The sequence below is a fragment of the Physcomitrium patens genome, chromosome 10 (assembly GCF_059467195.1).
Source record: "Physcomitrium patens ecotype Gransden chromosome 10, ASM5946719v1, whole genome shotgun sequence".
In the NCBI taxonomy this organism is placed as follows: domain Eukaryota; kingdom Viridiplantae; phylum Streptophyta; class Bryopsida; order Funariales; family Funariaceae; genus Physcomitrium; species Physcomitrium patens.
This window is the reverse complement of record NC_143419.1, coordinates 14533533-14553354: the sequence shown is the minus strand read 5'-3', so window position 1 is coordinate 14553354 and position 19822 is coordinate 14533533. Positions and strand designations below refer to the sequence as shown.

Sequence of the window (19822 nt, the reverse complement as noted above, 5' to 3'; positions counted from 1 at the left end):
TTGAAGTTATTAAAAAAATATAATAAATTAGGAATAATACAAATAATATTACCACTACTGTAAAAAATCAAAATAATATATATAATGATATGAGTAATATATTAGAACAAGAAGAATTGTATGGTAAAGAAAATCATAAGTTTTAAAAAGCTTGATCTTAAGACATTATAATATTTTAAATTAATTATTTTTTTGTATTTGTGTTCTTTAAAACACATAAATTATTTATCTAATTTATCTAATTAGAAATACAGATATAAAAATTAAGTGTAATATTTTTTAAATTATTATGATACTTATTTTAATATTATCAATAAGAATGATAAAATATAAAAATCAATTAAATATTATGATAAGATTTTTAAACTATTAAATATTATAATTATTTATGAATTACATTATATAAATAAATTATTATAAAAATAATACATTGTATGATAATATTTTGAATGATCAGTACATAAATTTAAATTTTTTATAACTATTGTGACCAATTTATTAATATAACATAAAAAACTTGTACTATTATGTAAAATGTTTTTAAAATCATATTAAAAACATAAATAAATAAATAAAGTGTAGATATTATATCATTTTGAATTTTTGTTTAAATTAATAGGAATACTATCTACTATAAAAAATCCAAACAATTATACATATACCTTGTCATAATATAAATAAAAAAATAAAAGTTGGTATGAAGTCTATGATATATTGATATTAATTTTTTCAAGTATACCCCAGAATATGTTTTATAGATAAAGATGCAATATTTACTACATATGCATATAAATACATTATATGTTTAATTTTTTTTGTACCTTTGTTTTGAAATTTTATATTGCAATCATTGACTACATAATTCTTCCAGTGGGCAATGATGTTAAAGATTGTCTTGGTTTGTGTATGTATGTATATATATATATATATATATATATATATTAGTTGTTTGGTTTTTCAATTCTAGATTCATGTATATAAAATTTATTTTTCTAATACTATATCTTTTTATGCTTATTGTGACTTACTTTGTAATGTAAGTCATTGTTTTAGAATTGAATTATCATGTTCACCAATAAATATTAATAATTCTATATATCTCTTCAATTTTTATCTTCTAGACATTTGATAATATTAGGCAGTATCAGGTCTATATTAAATTCAGATAGATTTGGAGTAGAAATTGAAAGAGTATTAATTAATCAGGATCCTATTAATTTTTTCATATAATCTAATAATATATAAAACTGCTAGGGAGTATAGAACAAAAATATTAATAGAAATGTAAATAGAAATAGAAATTTGGAATAAGAATTATATAATGATTAATCTTAAATTACAGTAATCTAAATTTTTCATAAGTAACCGATTAACTAAAGACCTATTTGATAATCAATTATAATCTATGATATTGGAGATATAAAAAAATTCTTTTCACAAACAAATATGTAAAAAAAAAAATCAAAATTCTAAAATGACTAATAAGTTACTCCAACAATGGATATTCAAAACAAAATGATTTCAAACTTCCTGACAAAATACACATATATTGCTCAATTTTTTATTTGTAAAATCATTTCCAACAGCTTTGCACATTTTTTCAGTAGTGTGAGGTCTAATTGTGGACTTTTGACAACTATATTTACAATGACACCCACTACTGTATTTCTCCGATGGTTTCTACACCATCGAACTCCTCCTTATGAATACAAACATGACACTCCACGTAAACATGTTGCCATTTGCACGGCGCCGAACATCATGTAAACGACAGATTCAAGTCGAAGTCATTCTTAGAAACTGGTTCTAGACTACCGACGGCGCCGCGAGAGTGTTCTTCAAGATGCGTCGACTGGGGCATTCAACATGACGATGGATCGAACCAACTAGATCGGTGTGTTTACGAATCTGCAGTTGCGGCGGATCTCGCCGTCGGGGCCAGTCTTGACGCCGACTTGTCCCATCTTGACCATAATTTGACCGAACCGGAAGGCCCACGGAGCAGCGCCAAGGGAATTGAACATGGTTTCGGTGCGGGTGGAAGGGTCGTCGAACAAGGCCTGATCGGAGCGCATGATGCCTCTCCCGTTTACGACGTCGATATAGTAAGCGTTGTCGAATTGGTTGGGGGTTGAATCCAAGCTGAACGTCGCGCTTCCGCCTTGCTGAGGGCATCCGGATCTCAGCTCTGCCGCGAGAGGCTCCCTCAGGTTGGGGTCTTGAACTGGGTATAATCTAGTCTTCACGGAGTCGCAGTGGGCGCGTCCGATGGAGTGCGCACCTGCAGGCCGTTCAGTTGTGCATCCGGATAATTCAGATGCGGTTACAGGGGGTGTGGGTGGAATCGGAGAATCTGTGATCGAAAGTCTGAGAATGGCTACCTGATAGGACTATCATGTCACTGGTTGTCAAGCCCTTGCGAGCAAACACCGCCGCGAGTTGGGCAGAGCTGAAGCTTGGATCCGGTATCTCAGCAAATGCTCTTCCGGCGTCGGAAACGCGACCGTCTAATCTGCCGGCTTCGACTGCCCACCCTAATCCTCCCGTCTTTCACATAAAAAGAATCGTATAAATACCGTTCGGTGGAGAGACAGACTATTGTAATCAAAACTGAAACAGAAACAGAGAGTTGAACTAGTTAGCTCTTTCGTAATCTTACCAATACTACAGCGTCACGAGCAGCATACGCAAGAATATCCGCGCATGAAACGATTCCCGAACATGCTAACTCCAGGTCTGCCTTAGCTGCGTCAATCACCTCGTATCCTCGCAAAGTCAAGTTGGGCGATGCTGTTTTCTCCGATCTCGGCCCGTCGAGGAGGACTGATCCGTCACATCCCTTCGCACGCCAATACAACGAAGCTCTATGATGAATCTTGTCGCGAATTCTTCAACATTAAAATCAAATTTTCAAATAAACTCTCTGTTTCCACTTTATACAGAACATTGCTCAAATTCAGGTTTCCCCATCCACTTGAGCTCAGATTTGCCCAATAATCAAACCTATTGACATCCGGTTGTCGATGGTCACAACTTACATCTACAAAACAATCGTGGAAGTGGAGCCGTAGCACACCCGGTGCAGTACCAGAATCCTCTTGCATCCCCCTCTCCATAGCCGCTCTTATGATTGCTTCAGCATTTGGACATGTCGCTGCGTAGTATCCCGTTTGCAACGCATCCACAGTGCACATCCAGCAACTAAGGGCCAGCTGCAATATCACCAGGACTACCGCAGTCCATAAAGTGGGTCTTCTCTGGAGCAAATTATGTCTGCTCTCCATTCAATAGCTTCTCTGCTCACAGCAGCTCCCGGATGCTGTCGGTAGTGCTCAAATTTCGAGATGACGAAAACCCGCACCCTGAACTGTACAAATTATAACAATGCTGTAAAATAACACAACCGGGAAAGATGGCTATTGAGTTTAATTGCCGAAATTTGAAGATATTTGATATTTCCTGAAATCTAAACTTGTGGAGCACCCACACTGCGACAACGGTGTGCAGAGAGAAATGAGTAAATCGCAGATAAGATTGTTGATGAAAGTGCACGCATTACAATCAAGCACTTGTTTTGGACATCATCGCATGCAGACCATTTCGTCTGGTATCTCAAGGGCCACGAAAACGCTTCGTCGATTCAGCACCAGTAGAGACTGCGCGGGTGCTGTTAAGGACAATGATAGTCGCTCAGACAGTCCGGTGCTAAAACGAATCGACAGACCTCTAGAAATAAATTGGCATCTATCTACCCACGAGTTAGAAAGTTGAACTGAGATACCGCAGAGAATGAGCTACATAGTGGCAGTCACTCACCAGCTCAAACTTATGAGCACCAGGACTGATTGCAGCTCCTCTTCTGGCCCACCAGCTGCGTCGTTGGTGCTGACGATGTTCGCACAGAAAGCCGATGCCGACGACGCTGGCCAGCTCACCATTTTATAATCTGCCTATCATTTGGCTCGTGTACATTTTGACGACTCATTTTCCGAGTAACAACTCCAGTTGTCGAACATTGGAGGTGGTGAAAGTTCAAAACTTGTCTTTACGCATATCAGATTCTAAAATCTGAGTTTCGAAGTAATCTATGGCATTTCAGAACTAATGGATTAATTGCACGGACTGTACAATCTGGATGTAAAAAACTGGCAAACTTGTCAGCACGACGAGACGATCCTCTTCGCAGGCAGTTACGATACTTTGCGTGACACGCCACTTCAGCAGTTAACTGCAGTCAACAACAGAACACTTCTTTCCTTGTGGGTAGGTGCGTGTATCTGAGTGGTTGCTGTGAACAGCGAGCTCGATAGATTAAACAAGAAATGTTAAATCTATCTGTGTCTTAATGGAATTCGGTAACTCGTTTGTCCAGATCATGACGCACCGCAGTTATGAAGTTCGTTTCGTCTACATCACAACGCTGCTATTTACCTTTCAAGCTCATAGCCTTTATATATTGAACTTCTGATTCAAGCCCCGGCACCATCATTACCTGGTGGTGGTAACTGAAGACATGAGTGTTCTATTCTCCTTGGTCTAGGATTGCCTGATGATGAAGGGTTGGCTGATTGAATGGGGGTGGTGTCTGTCAATTGGGAACAACTAGATAGGTTTGGCTATCATTTATGAATCCAACAACGCTGCAGTAGTTTCCAAATCATTCTATTATTGATAGAGTTGGTTACATATCGATGCTCCATTCGCAGACTCGAGCAGGCTCAAATTTGTTATGAAATTTGCATTAGAAAACTACTTCAAACGTTGTTCAACTTCACAACCTCCAGGATGTTTTTACTGCTTGACAACCGATGTGGAGCCCCTCGAAAGTTCTCAAACGTTTGGTGTTTTTGCATGATCTATTGAAGCCTACACTGAGATACCACCAATTGCAAACAACAATTGAACGGACAAACCGATTTCAAATGATGCAGTCTGTAAGTGCAAGGTGACTAAATTTTAGCTGGAAAATTTTCGATTGCAATACCGTATGTCACTTGGCGCTTGTTGAACTCCTGAAGAGGTGATCCACTCCAGAAATAATAGGTTCCCAACTCAATCACGTCTGCATTGATGAGGAGAGCATTGCATGGCTGCGGAAGCACTTCTATTCTAATCATTAGGGAATAATCTATTATATATGTTGGTGGTTGACGATTTTTCTATAGGGGAAATGCTGGATCACACACGTGTTTCGATCAACTTGGGGCTTCTGACAGTCGGTTTGTATAGGCCATGAGTTATATGGAATCCAGTGACCTCATCCAGTCCACCTTGGAGGCCACAAGCTGATCGACCGTGGAGAGGGCAATGAGAGCAAAGCTCCTCCTCGCATGCAAGTCCTGCCATGAGAATGTACTTGGTCAACTCACTGCGAGAAAATGCAGTAGAAATCAGTGGATGTCTCATTGATTGCTTTCACCGCAAGAGCAACATCCCTGAAGGAAGGAAAGACAGAGGTCTGAAAGGGTAACAAGCTGTGCATATCAGTCGTCCACAGACCCAGTTGAAGAGTTGGAGTTGGTGGCTAGAATCACTTCCCCAACAACTTCTGTTTTCTTTAATTTTCTTTGGATTATTACAGAGTCATGAGATTTTGCAGAACATGTACCTAGCTCGCACTCTTATCTTTTTACTTTATACGCGTCTCATCTATGAGTGTCATTAGAGATGGGTAGCTATCTCAACTTTTGTGCGCAGCTCAATGCCAGGCAATATTGGCAAGAGGGGTTTAGGGTTTTGAAAAAATAAATATATATATTTTAGGGCAATCACACAAGTATATATATATATATATATATATATTCATTCATTGATATAGGCAATCATATGGATTTTTATTTTTTACTTTTATTTTTCAATACTAGATACCAATTAAATTCTATGGTCTTGTTTTGTACCAACATCTATTCAACAAAGTAAGAGATTTCAAAGCTGAGATTTGAAACAACAATGTTATATATTAATTTGCCATCTGTCGGCAGTAAAACGTCATTATAAATTGAAATTATTCTAATTCTCATAATATTATTGAGCAAACATCAATCATATTTTAATTGGCAATTGCTTTATATCATTGTAGACAATATGATAATGGAACATATGAGGTAAAAATTGTTAATTTTTATTGAATTAAAACTACAATTGTGACATAAATCACCACTAGAATTATTATTTATATATCATATATATAAATATATCTAGCAAAGGACTTGTCTTTCACAAACCAAAAAGTCTTAGCTTCTAAAATTAAAACACTCAGAAATTTTCAATATAAAATTGGTATGGCTGATACCTCATACATTGTATTTACAAATCAATCAACCTAAAATACAAGATATAATTATATTATTATAAAATAAAAAATTATACTATAAAAACCATAATTTTGTGTGTATGGATATATTTATATATACACACACATTTTTATTTATACGTGCATTACTGTAAACATTAAATAAAATAATTATTTTTGTTTTTAAATAATATTATTTTGAATAATTCTTAGAATAAAACGTGTAATATAATTGGTCAAAAGTTTCTATTATTAAGTTGTTTTGATTGTTTTGTATATTTTAAAATAATATTAAATTCAAATTAAACCAAAATTTGAAATATATTTTATATAAATTATTTTTAATAGTATTATATTTTAATTGACTCCAATATATTGTATTATATATATATATATATATATATATATATACATACATTTTAGTCTAAATTCAAGACCTAGGTCTTTTGGTTGTACAGATATATATATATATATATATATATGTATTCATAGTATCTATTTTTTCTTTTCTTTTCTATCTGATTTTATTTTATTTTATTTTAAAAAGTTAATTCCTAATGCAAGTTTTGATTTGGTTTTGTTTTTTTTTTATCTATCAGTAAACCATAGAATCTTAGTTGCATTTGTTATTTTTGATTGTGACAATAATTTATTGGACCTTTATTATCTTATTCTGTTTTATTTTATCATAGATCCTAGATCGTTCAATATTGAAAATCAATTTACTAATTTCTAAGAATTTAGGTTCAATTTATTTTTCTACATCATTAAACTCGCATAAAAAGATTCAATAAATTAACAATGAAATAATAATATTTATAATAATAGAATTATCCAACTAATCAAACTACAGGTTACCTATTGGTGTATAATACTTATTGCTTCATATATTACATTATGAAAATAAATTACTCTGTATAATTTTGAATATATATATATATATATATATATCATTGCATATATAAAAATCTATTACATTATAAAAATACATTACACCATGCAATTTTTACATATTTTTTTCAAGTAGCAAATAATACATACTAGACTAAATTACTAGTGTCTGAAAGTGTTAAAATACTTATGTGATAGTCATCACTTCAGTGCTTTAATTCTAAAATGATTTTACAAATATAAACTAAACAATCTCAAACCATAACTTATTTAATGCAAGAACTGATCCAACATTTAGATAACATGCTCTTTGTTGATCAAAAGATAGCATCTTTAGCATACTAAAAGTAATATGCAAGTGAACAAATCACACTATGGATACTATTTTGGAGGGCAAAAGATAAGGGATCTTTTACAATTCTTGTGCATTGGATGGATGTCCTTGCATGTGAGACAAAAGGCAAGCACATGATGTTTCAAAGTATACTGTAGATACTTAAAATATGAATGTGAATTCATTCCTTCTCTCTAACTGCAAGCCACAGCAAACTTGTCTGCAGCCTTGGACAGTAGCAGAGTTATCCCCCAGCTCCCAGCTGCATCCAAAGGTTCCCTAAAGATGTGTGTAGTCCTATAATTTACTTTTATCTCTGCTCTGGAATTAAGAGAATGAACCCACATAGTAAAATGCACACTGCACTCTGTTTACATTTTGTACTGTGCCCTTGGTGATGTGCTTCAACTCCTCATGCACAAACTGCAGCTGCACATTTTCCATGGATTCCCTTAAGATGTGAATTGGTGCCTGATGTAATAACGAGTGCAGAGTTAGTATGATACCTGGTGGCATGTGCTATGTGGACCCTTGATGCAGGTAACTTACACGCTTCAGTTTCCTACTGCAAGTTTGCATTTCAACACTCATTCAATTGCCGTTGACAGTGAACAATGCACTCCGGCATCATTTCCACTGTTGTGAACAGTCGAGGTCATTGTGAAGAATTCCACTGCTGTACCTTGTTGGACATCCAAGAAGGCGATCCCGGACCAGTTCTACTGCAGTGAACATTCAAATTCAATGTCGAAAATACAAATTGCGTAGCTTCCGACTAAGATTGAATGTAAATCAATGTCTTCGGACTGAGACGTTGATCACATAGCCTCACTGAGCAGATTGCACTGCCGCTCGAAGTAGATTGTATCGGCTTGCCCGTTACGAAAGCGATGCAAATTGAAATAGGCAAGCAGAAGGATCCTCTGTCAATGACCTCACAATGAGATAGCAACGCTGTTGAAATCATTTTAATAGTAGCACATAGTAGCTGTCGCAAAGCATCACCTCTGCGTGGCCATCAACGTGGTCGTAACCGTCATTTATGGACCCGCGAAACTGAGTAGCGGTAGGGGACTAGGCACCCTATCTTTTCTTTTCTTTTTGCTCTAAAAAACTTTTCAAAAGAAATTCATGCAAATCTCCTGCAATTTCGTGCAAATTTATTGCCATTCAAAAGTGTTTTTTTAAATTTCTTTATTTTTATTCCAAAAATTTAATGTCTCCTAAGAAAATCATTTGCACTCTTTTATTTTTTTTCTTTAAACAAATGAAAAAAATCTACAATCCAATCAGAGGGTTTAGAAAAAGGGTATTGTAAATTAGAATGTTTTTGGTATTGCCACCACAATCTGCTACTCAATTGATATTTTGTTTAATAGTCTTATCTCTAATTTAATATTAGTTTATATTATATAATATAAATATGTTAGAAAAAATGTTAGAAATTTCAACAATTAATTTTTATTGAAATAAAAAATCTAAAAATATATATGGAGTGGTGGTGGGCATCCACACAGATCCCATATACAATAGTCTTGATGAGTTGCCATGTAACCCACTGGTGAAAATTGTAGTCTAGGTATCAAGAGTCGTTTTACAGCAGAAAAATTATGAAAAACCAAATCTATGATTAATATTTAATGAAAAGAAATCCAAAGCACATGATAAGAATTATCAGAATGGAAAACTCATTCTTTACTTGCACACACACGCTTTTCATTATGCTTGTGCATCTTTCCCTGCAATAATTCAGTGAGTGAGATTCCCAGCTCACCCTCCATATCAGCAACGGCGCATGGCCACATGTGCCTTGGCGTCTTCCTCCGTGGACCCATGCACTCAGAGAGCAGTTGGAAGCTGGCGATGGACACAATAGACCCATGTGCAATTAATGATGTGGCAATAATTTCCACGTCAGCATCTGATTGTAATCCTGGATTTCAATCAGCCAGCCGACTATGTGGCAACTCTTTCTTAAAGTGGCTGCTGGAAGCTTCCAGACTGGTGTCCTGTTGTGCAAAGTTTATCTTTTTTGGAAATCAAATATATATATACATATATATTTACTAGTAGAAACCTCTGCCATTGACTAGAAAAAAAACATTGTAAATTAACCTTTTGTTTGAAGCTTCATATGACATGAAACTCCATGTTGCATATTGTTCCATGTTGTGGTGCTTTTGAGCTCCATGCCTTGTGATCTTGCAATGATACTATTGGCAATTTGCATCAATAGCATATTGATTTTGATCTTTGATTGATCAGAAGTTGAGTTATTGCTTCACTTTTGCTTCACTTTTGATGAAAACGATGAAACATGCAGCCAATTAGAGATGGTTTATTTCTCTTGTTTATCCCATTGGTTTATCCCCCTAAGTTTTTATTTTTATTTTTTATATACGAGATAGTAATTGCAACATTTCATTGATGACTAACAAGAATAACTTTGCTACGGTATCAATCTTTGATGAGAACTCATGTTTTTGTGATGGTGCAAAGTTGAACAAACTTCTAACAATATATTGTAGAGTGTAAATACACATAAATATATACAGAAAAAAAAAAAAAAAAAAAATCATTCACACTAATGAAATAGTGACTAAGTAAGTTCAACAAGGCATTACATTCTTCTCCTTTTTTTCTTGTGAAAAATATTTTTGAATGTTGATGTATTTCATCTTATAATCTTACAATCATTAGCTTGTTTAAAAATATATGAAAAATTATTAGAAGTCAATTGGTATTTTTGTTATTCCATATGCACTTAAATAACTTATATTCTTTGACATTTGATAAGGTCAATTGAAGTTCGAGTGTTTAGTTTTTAAATCAGAGAAGTTAATTTTTTATTTTTTATTTTTTATATTTTTTTATATTAGACTTAATAATAAATCAAAATGTTAATAAAGGCATAAGTAGTATATTTTTAAAGCACAAAAAATATTTTCCTTCAGATCAAGCAATTTGAATGCAGGTGATATGTTGTGACAAGATGAATATTTTAAAAGAACAAGGTTATGTACTTGTAAGCATTGTGTAGCAAGAGATGACAATGTAGAAATCTATCATTTTTTTTCTTTTTAAAATCTTATCTATATCTAATTATATATATTTTAAAAAGAAAATATATATTATTTCATTTTGAATATCATATTTTTTTAAAATTATAATTAATTTTCAATAAATATAAATTTAGCTCAATCTGTTTTGAATTCCTATTTTTTTAGTATTTGGGCTCTTGTGCACAAATCCATGTTATTTCAATTTGTGTACCTTACTCTCAAGCAAGACAATAGTTGAGGCATATCTTACAATTAGCATATAAACTAGTGTGATATATATCTTGTAATCATTTATACCAAAAAAATTAACAAATCCTCTTTGTTTATAAATCTTATTGAGGATAAGCATATTTATAGGACGACAATTTGATTGATTGAAATCCAAGTTTTTATATTATTTAGATATAAGAGTTTGTATTAGATCACATATATTATTTACTGAACTTGTTTTTCTTCAGAAATATTATATGAAATATATGTTATTTCACGTTTCTATTTTGTAAAGTTTTAAGAACTGAATAACTCATTCATTTTGAATATATATATATATATATATATATACATACATACATATATTTTTAAATAAATAAATATTTAAATATATGCATATTTATATAATATAAAGTATAAATTTTAAAACTAACTAAATATATTTTGTAATATACCAAAATGTATTTAAATTTTATACTCTTTATTTAAAAAAATATCTCTTAAATTTTAATATATATTTTTAATTTATAATTTACATACTATGAAAATTCAGATGAATTAGCCAAAGAAAGTTATATTCTAAATATCAAAGATGTTTGGAAGAAATTTAAGACCTTGAATGTCTTACAATTGAAACATTGTATTATTATAAAAATATTTTTCAAGCTATTCTTTAAATGACAACACCATTAGAGCTTGTTTTAAAAAGCATGTTCAAATTTGGACATATTATCAAATATAATAAAACACTTGATATGATTAAAACAATTCAATTTAAAAAATAGTAAGGAACTAAAAACATTACTAAAATCAATCAAAACTTTGAATTCTTTAAAAAATCTAAATATGTATGGTTATTATAGGTTGCTATCATTTCCAAATAAATTAGGCAATCTCACATCTTTGACCACCTTGAACATATCAAGTTGCTCAAGCTTAATATTATTGCCAAAAAAATTAGGTAACTTTACATTGATAACTACTTAAAGTATGTGAAGATCCTTAGCAAGATTTCAAAGGAGGAAGAGGTTGTATTATAAGGAAGCTATTATATAAAAGAGAAGAAAAGGAAACACATTATAAAAGAACTTCATTAAAAAATATAATAGTAAATTACTTTTAAAAAAAGTAGGTAAAAATAGAGATGCAATAAAATATTTAATTATTATTTTTTAATGAAAATATTTTTAATTACTTATAAGGCTATAAAAAGATAAAAATTAATAGATTAAAAAAATAATATTAAAAAAATATTTAGATAAAAATAAAATATAGCTTTCAACAAAAATCACCTAAACAATCCGTTGATTGATACCTATTTTTTGTGAGATTACTTTTTATAAATTAATAATTGACTTTTTTTTAATATCTATGAAAATATTTTTTAAAAAATAGTAAAAAAAATGAGCTATTGACACTTAAAGTTTAATATCAAGATTATAAATAAATAAATAAGACAACCAACACTCAAGCAAATTAAGAGTTTTTTTTTCCTAATCCGTAGATTTAATTTTCTTCAAATTTTGGATTCTTATTATTAATTAATAGATAAAAAGATATACAAAAATATTAAAAAATAAACATAAGAATCAAACAAAAAAGATAAATTAATAGCTTACATATTAATTTTTGATATTAAAGTTGAAAAAATTTCAAAAAAAGTTCTTAAAGAATTCATTGTTATATTATATTGTTTGAAAATGCATCACGTATGTGGATGTAGAAGGTAAAGTTGTATTTTACAAGTATTTAAGAAACTCTAATAGGTTTCATCTATATAAGAAGAATGTAATTTGAATTTCAATTTATAAGTGCTTAAATCCAATACAAAATTCTCAAAAACACTCTTTTTAGTAACCTCAATTATATATAAACTCCAATTACTTCATTACTTTTATAATTAGGTAATTTTGATTTTTCTTTGCAAGCCCTAATCCTGGTCAATGAACTTTGGAAAGTTGTAACTTCTAATGTGATTGTCTACTTGATATAAATTTGCACACAAATTGCACTATAAGTCTTCTACATGCTTAGAAAAATTCAGCACAATCCAACTTATAGATTGTGAGAAAATGTCCAAAAATCGCATTGATGTTACTTTGCTGCCAACTCAAAAGTTGATGCAAATGTTCCAGTGGCAGTTTCTCCTTCTCTAATTATTATATTTAGCTCAAAATTAGTGGATATCTTGATCTTTAAGTCTTCTAATACTATGCAAAATTTTACATTTTTTTGACTAATAGATCTTTAGATATCCTAAATTTTTTATTGAACTTTAAACTACCAACTTCTAATACCTTCTTATACTAAAAATTAGATATCTTCCAACTACAATGTTAAATTAATACAAAATTTTATGCATACTTAGCACATTCAATCAACCAAGCATTATCAAATTTTAAACAATGAATGTAATAATAATTATACAAACTAGATACACATATTAATTTATGGCCTCTTTAAAGCAGTAAAAGAATTTTTATAGCCTAGAAGGTAAAATTATTAACTAACCTTTAATCTTATAGCTATTAAGATAAGAAAATAAACTAAGAGGCTTTTATAAAAGCTATGTTTAAATGTGTTGAATTATCATTGAATCAAGATGATTAAATATTAATTAGAAATTTATTTTTGATTATATTTTCATCATATTGTTGTATTATAATACAACAACATTGACAAGAGTGAAAAAAACTTCACTCTTGCTTCTACATATACTATCTAATTAGGAGCTATGTGGCAATGTTTTATGGGACCTTTAACACATATCTAACTTATAAGACATGTTTTCTATATGTGTGCCACATGGTTAGCTTGTATCAAAATCTATTAATACATGTAACATATGACTTACTTATTGCCCAATTTTTAACCTATCAAATAATTAAAAACATGTACAAAATCAAATATGCATCTATGAATCTTTTAAAAAGCTTTGACATAAGATAATATCAAATCAATTCATATTCACCTTCTACTTAATACTTCTTATATATATATATATATATATATATATTCATGACATTACTTTCCTTTTCTAGAGACAAGTTCCATAAGGAGTGGCAATCATATATTAAGGAAGTCTAAGATGTGGCAAATTATACTTTCTAGAAATTTTGATCTTTATTCTCTTTGAAGGTGATTGATAGGTCTTCTTAATCATTAATAGTATTTCATATCAAGGCATGAAGACTACTCTCATATTTAATCATTATTAAAGCCTTCATATTTTTTTTCAAATAAAATATTTGAAACACTCTCAAAGGTGGTTTCTATCTCTAATAATATCATCAAGTATCATAAGTCTCTTTAAAAGACGTGATATTAAAAAAATTATATTTCATCATGTATTTAAAGAAGAAGATGTTTTTGAGGCTTTTCATTTCTGATATATTGTTTTAAAGGTTGTGACAACTACAATCTCTTATTTAATAAATCAATAAACAATAATTCTTGAGTTGAATCTGCTAGTTGTTGGTTCTTCATTTCCTTAGCATTACAAATATATAAAAACTACAAAAAAAGATAGAAGATAAAATATAATTTTTTTCTAAGCCTTATTTTTTTTATAAAAAATATTTATTATTTTTTGTCTTGATTTTTATAGATTTTATTGATAAAAAGTATTAATAGCTTTTTCTGTATTTATAAGATTTTTTACTAATTCCTATGTGTATTTACTAATATCATATCTAAGCAAATAAATAAGATATTTTAATCTATTTTTATACTACCTTAAGTCAAAAAAATTAACTTTATATTTTTAATTATTGTCTACGTTTATAAGATGATGTGACATTTGTTGTTTTTTTAATATGTTTATTGTCTTATATGGCTCAAGAAGAGACATATAAAATTCTAGATGGATTTTCATAGACTTTAATGGATACAATTGATAAGAAATTAGATTGATTTATTTACATATAAAAAATCATCTAAGTCTATAGTAATGCAATTTATTATAAAAGTGAAGAGTCTTGATATTATAATCAAGTAATCATGCCTTATTGCTAATATGGAATTGAGATTGTTTTTTGTAATAAACATTTGTATTGATCTTTTGTTTTTCTTGAGATTCTTTTAACTATGCCTTCATTGTTACATATAGCTCTAATAAACCATTTTTCAAATCTTTTATTATTGAATTATCATCTTTTGAAAATTTAAAAGTATCAAATTATTATTCGTAGCCATAATTAACAAAGAAATGTATTTTTTGACTAAATAAATATATCATATTATTATAAGCAAAATTTTTCAATGATAAAAGAATTATCTAATTATCTTATTGGTAGTTGATGGTACATCTCAAATATTACTCCAAAACTTGATTTATGGACTTTATTTATTTATTAGTTTAAAGTTAAAAAATCAATGATTGTTTTATATCTACCTTTAGAATCTTAAAAAGATTTTTCCAAAAACTTGATACAAAATTAAGTTTCTTTTTCCAATTTAATACTCATTGGTAATTTATGACAGGAATAAATATTATCAAAAAAAAAACTTAATTGTTTCTACACTTGTAATAAATTTTGCATATAGTATAAAATATGCCAACTTAGTGAAATGATCTACTATCACAAATATAAAGTCATAAGAATTTGAGAAATAAAGATCTATAATAAAGTCTATAAAAAAAGAAGACTATAGTTGTTTTGAAATAAGTAATGGTTGAAAAAGTCCATAAGGTGAATGATAAAGAATTTTTGATCTTAAATAAATGTTACATGATTGTACAAAGTCTTTAACTACCTTCTATATTTAAATCCATAAAAAATCTTTAGATAGTAGATCCAAAGTCTTGTTGTATCTAAAATGTTCAACTGTTAGAAAATCATAATGAACTTGAAAAATATGTAATTGAGCTTCACCTTCTAGAACATATAACCAATCCTCAAAATAAAATAGATTATTCTTGAATTCAAACTTAGAAATATCATGAGATTTAGAAGATTTTTTTTAATATTATAAATAAGAAGATTAGAGGACATACTCAATTGAATTTGCTCAAGAAAGGTTGAATCAATAGTTAATGTTGATTTCATTTTTTCAAGTTGAAATTGCTTTAGCTTCAAGATAATCATTCTTTGATAATGAAAAGCTGCATCTTCTTCTTTTGCTATAAGAAAAAACTATCTAAAAAAGATGTCTCATAAATATTATTATTATTTTTAATCAATAAGTAATCTAAAAATCAAATCATGATAAGAACATACTCCAATGGGCTTAATGACAATTCAAAACATGTGTTATCATGAAATATTTAAAGTTCTTATAATTGACATATACAATGATTTGACTAAAATTAATTTTTGAATAATGATAACATTCTTGAAATAAATTTATAATTACAAAAAGATTATTATTGTGGATCTTATATTTGATTTTTATTGTTAAAAGTTTCTTAAAAAATAAAGCTATTAGATGGAATTTGTCATATGCTTCAATTTGTAAAAATATTGCATTCAAAACAAATCCTATAGACAATACATTGAAAAAATATCTGCATTATTTTTCTTAAAAATATCTTGATAATCTTGATATTGACTTATAATTTTACTTGTAGTCCTTCTACTATCAAAAATAGATGTTGCATACATAGCAAAAGATGAATTTTTTTTTGTTGCATCCATGAAAGCTCTTATACCTATCAATAAAAATTTAGTTATATTAGATTCATAAATTTTTATTTAACTTACAAAATCTTCAATTAAACTACAAAAAAATCAAGACTATAAGAAATTTAGTTTATTTGAGGGTTATACTTCTCTAATTATAATAATCCTAAAATAAATAGATTTAAAAGAAATTAATGACATTAAATATTAATAAGCTATGATGACTATTAATTACTACGTCAAAAAGAATAATTTTATAGATAACATCTCTAAAAGATAATAAATGACCATCTATTATTCTTACATACATGGATTTGGTTTTCTTGGTTAAAGAGATTTTTTATTTTTTGACAAAGCCTTAATCTATAAAAAAAACAAATGCTCTTGAATTTAATAAGGTAAAGACTTTGTAATTTTTTGGTCTTAAATAAAATTCTATTGTAAAACAAGGCAAAGAATCTAAAAAAAAAAAAGACCTTTACTAGATGTTGTATAAGATTTCAGTAGCAAAACTTCAATTTTAGCTAGAAAAACTTATTTTTTAACACATCTTGCACAATAAGAGGTTTAAAATATATTATCTAAATTTACCTAAGTTCTAGCCTTGATGAATAAACTTCCAAAATTTAGAAGGTATTGCCATAAATTGACTTATACCTCTCCAATCAAATCTTTATTCTTAAAGTCTTTTAAAGAATCAATTGTCGCATGCAATGATTTAAGCAATAAATTACTTTAATGAATTTTTTCTTGATAATTTTTAATAATAAATCTTTGATATTATCTTTCAACCCATATTAAAATTGATTGGTAAGGGCTTTGTCATTCCAATCTACATCACAAGCTAGATTTTAGAATTTAGTAGCATAAATGGTAGCTAAATATAGTCCTTGTTTTATAGATACAAGTTTAGTCTCTATTATCCTTTTTTAAATACTTTCTCTAAATGTGGCCATCAATACTTCCAAGAATGAATTCAAATCATAAAGTAGTTATATATCTTTTTCCATCAATAATATAAACCAAGAAAAATCACTTTCAAATAGAATTATATTTATGAATCTTACTTGAGCAAATCCATTAGAGTATTGAAAAGGATGTAAGCTCCGATAGAACTTCATGTGTTGTAGAAATCTCTAAATTTCATTCTTGATTTAAAACTTTGATCATATTCTATCAAACTTCTTTGACATACTTATTTCTACATTCTTCATATTTGTAATAACAAGACTTCTCGAATTTAGTTGTGAACTTGATCTACTTATTTTTTTCAATTATACAATTTCTTGGCATAGACTTTGAATTTCATTCTTGATTTTTTTTATAGGTGTAGGAATATTGCTTCTATGATTAATGTTAGAGATATATGAGATTTTTATCCTAAAAATATTAATAAGTTCATGAAGATCTATAATAATTATAAATTTATTATTTTACTAAAAATAGAATCTATAATTTATTTATTATATAGATAATTCAAATAAATTCAAATTAGAGGAAGATAACTTGTAACTTATAATATAAAATAAAAATTTCCATAAAAAAGAAAAATCTTCTCTCTTAAAAAAAAAATAGTATTAAAAAACTAAAAAAATAATTTAAAGATAGATAGTTTGTATCTTTCAAAATATAATAATAGAAGTAGAATAATCCAATTATTTCTAAAACAAAATAAGAAAAATAAATTAATACTTTTGTTAAATTATTAAAAACATGAATTTGAAACAAATAAAAATTTAATTCATTCTTATGTCACTTGAAAAGAGTAAATATTTACTTTAAATTAAGAGAGTATTGAAACTAAAATGGATGTTGCAAAAGATAAAAAGATTAGAAAGTCTTGAAACAAGAGTAAAAACTACAAAGGAATTGAAAAGATTAAAGAAATCTTCATTCTTATATATATATATATAATCTAACTAGGAGCTATATGGCAATGTTCTATAGAACTCCCAATACGTGTCCAACTTGCAAGATACATATCTAACTTACAAGATATGTTTTTTTTTTTTTTTTTTTTTTTTTTTTAAATTTAATGTACCACATGATTAGCTTGTATCACAAACTACTAAGATATGTGATACATAGCTAATTTATTGGCTAGATTTCTAATCTACTAATCAATTAGAAACATGTTTAAAGTCAAATATGTATGTATGAAGCTTTTAAGAAGCTTTGCGATGAAATAATATAAAATCTATTTATATTTACCTTCTATATAATATCTCTTATCTAGATAAATATATATATATATATATATATATATATATATCCTCAATACATGTAGATAACTATTAAGTACATTATCTTTTTTGAAATTCCATGAGATGCCTCCACATTCATATTTTATATTTTTATATTCTTATATTTTATTTTTATTTTAAAAATATTTCTATATATGTCTTATAGAACTATAATTCCATGCATACATATAATTCTATCTTTATTTATTTTTATCAATAATTGATTTATCAATATATTAAACATAAATTTTATATATTTTTCAAATATCATTTCTTTATTATTAGTCCATCTTTGCAATGTTTATTTTTTCAATAAGCCTTAGAGACATACATTATCACAAAAGAAACAGTATATGTTTAAAAATATATTCTTTTCTTCAACCTTCAAATTCTCAAAACTTACTTTCAATATATTCCAAATCTTGTAATTACTGTTTTTTTCATCTCCATCTAACTCTCTTTATCTTTTTAGTCTTTGTAAAGCTTCTTCTTAACATTTCAACCTCTTTTTCTCTCTTAAGAATGCATCCATAACTTTTAAGTTTAATAGTAAGCTATTACAAGCTTTTATAATCTTTTTGCCAACTTCAACAAGTTCATGAAGTAACTTCTCTTGGTATCCACAAAAATAAGTGATACATAGTCTTAGACTTGTTTTTTTTTAATCCAACTCTTCAACATCCAATTTATAAATTTGTATGACATTATGCTCCATGGCTTTCTAATCTTGAGTTGTCATAATCAATGTACTAACATTGCTAGCAAATAAATTATCTATCGGTAGATCTTCAATTTGTCTTTAATTCTTTGTACTGTCAAATACTAAGATGACTCTTTTTTTGGTCAATAGTGATTTTAATATTTCTTGAACAATCTTCAAATCTATTAGTTTTATTTTAATTTTAATGTATTTTAAAATATTATAAGATATTTTTTAACAAATAACATCATTTTTAATATACTATCATTGTTTGAAATTTATTCTTTAATGTCCCAAGAACTATGTATATAATATTATCATATATATAACACTACCATAAATTAGATGATAGTTTTAAAGCATCAAATTCTCCAACTTATAAGTCTTTCAACCTTTGTAATAAATGATGTATTAATCCATATTCTTAAAAATATTCTTTAATTATAAGAATTAACTTCATAAAAATATT

The 19822-nt window shown here is 28.5% G+C and overlaps 1 protein-coding gene and 1 long non-coding RNA gene across 4 annotated transcripts; both read right to left on the bottom strand.

Annotated features, from left to right (window-relative positions):
• Positions 1 to 1547: 1547 nt before the first annotated feature.
• On the bottom strand, positions 1548 to 3950 carry LOC112287252 (peroxidase 5). 3 transcript variants are annotated; one of them, XM_024530084.3, is made up of 5 exons: positions 3817 to 3950; positions 3039 to 3367; positions 2660 to 2839; positions 2382 to 2547; positions 1548 to 2281 (listed from the first exon to the last, which is right to left on the bottom strand). In XM_024530084.3, exons 2-5 carry the CDS (start codon positions 3282 to 3284, stop codon positions 1887 to 1889), a joined length of 987 nt encoding a protein of 328 aa, XP_024385852.1. In that variant the 5' UTR covers positions 3285 to 3367; positions 3817 to 3950; the 3' UTR covers positions 1548 to 1886. The 3 variants fall into 3 exon arrangements, with proteins under 3 accessions (XP_024385852.1, XP_024385851.1, XP_024385850.1); XM_024530083.3 differs by lacking the exon at positions 3817 to 3950 and adding an exon at positions 3560 to 3787; XM_024530082.3 differs by lacking the exon at positions 3817 to 3950 and having other exon boundaries at positions 3039 to 3787.
• Positions 3951 to 7476: 3526 nt separating this feature from the next.
• Positions 7477 to 8516, bottom strand: LOC112287521 (uncharacterized). Its single transcript, XR_002971316.3, has 2 exons — positions 8024 to 8516; positions 7477 to 7946 (listed from the first exon to the last, which is right to left on the bottom strand). It is a non-coding gene; the product is annotated as an uncharacterized LOC112287521 (long non-coding RNA).
• Positions 8517 to 19822: the final 11306 nt, after the last annotated feature.

What these genes read in the sequence shown, in the direction of transcription:
- LOC112287252 (XM_024530084.3), bottom strand. Translation starts at nt 3,284, where the DNA reads ATGGAGAGCAGACATAATTTGCTCCAGAGAAGACCCACTTTATGGACT. An exon ending in CTCGTGACGCTGTAGTATTG is followed by an intron (nt 2,548 to 2,659) that starts GTAAGATTACGA and finishes TTTATGTGAAAG; the next exon opens with ACGGGAGGATTAGGGTGGGC. An exon ending in TGACATGATAGTCCTATCAG is followed by an intron (nt 2,282 to 2,381) that starts GTAGCCATTCTC and finishes AACGGCCTGCAG; the next exon opens with GTGCGCACTCCATCGGACGC.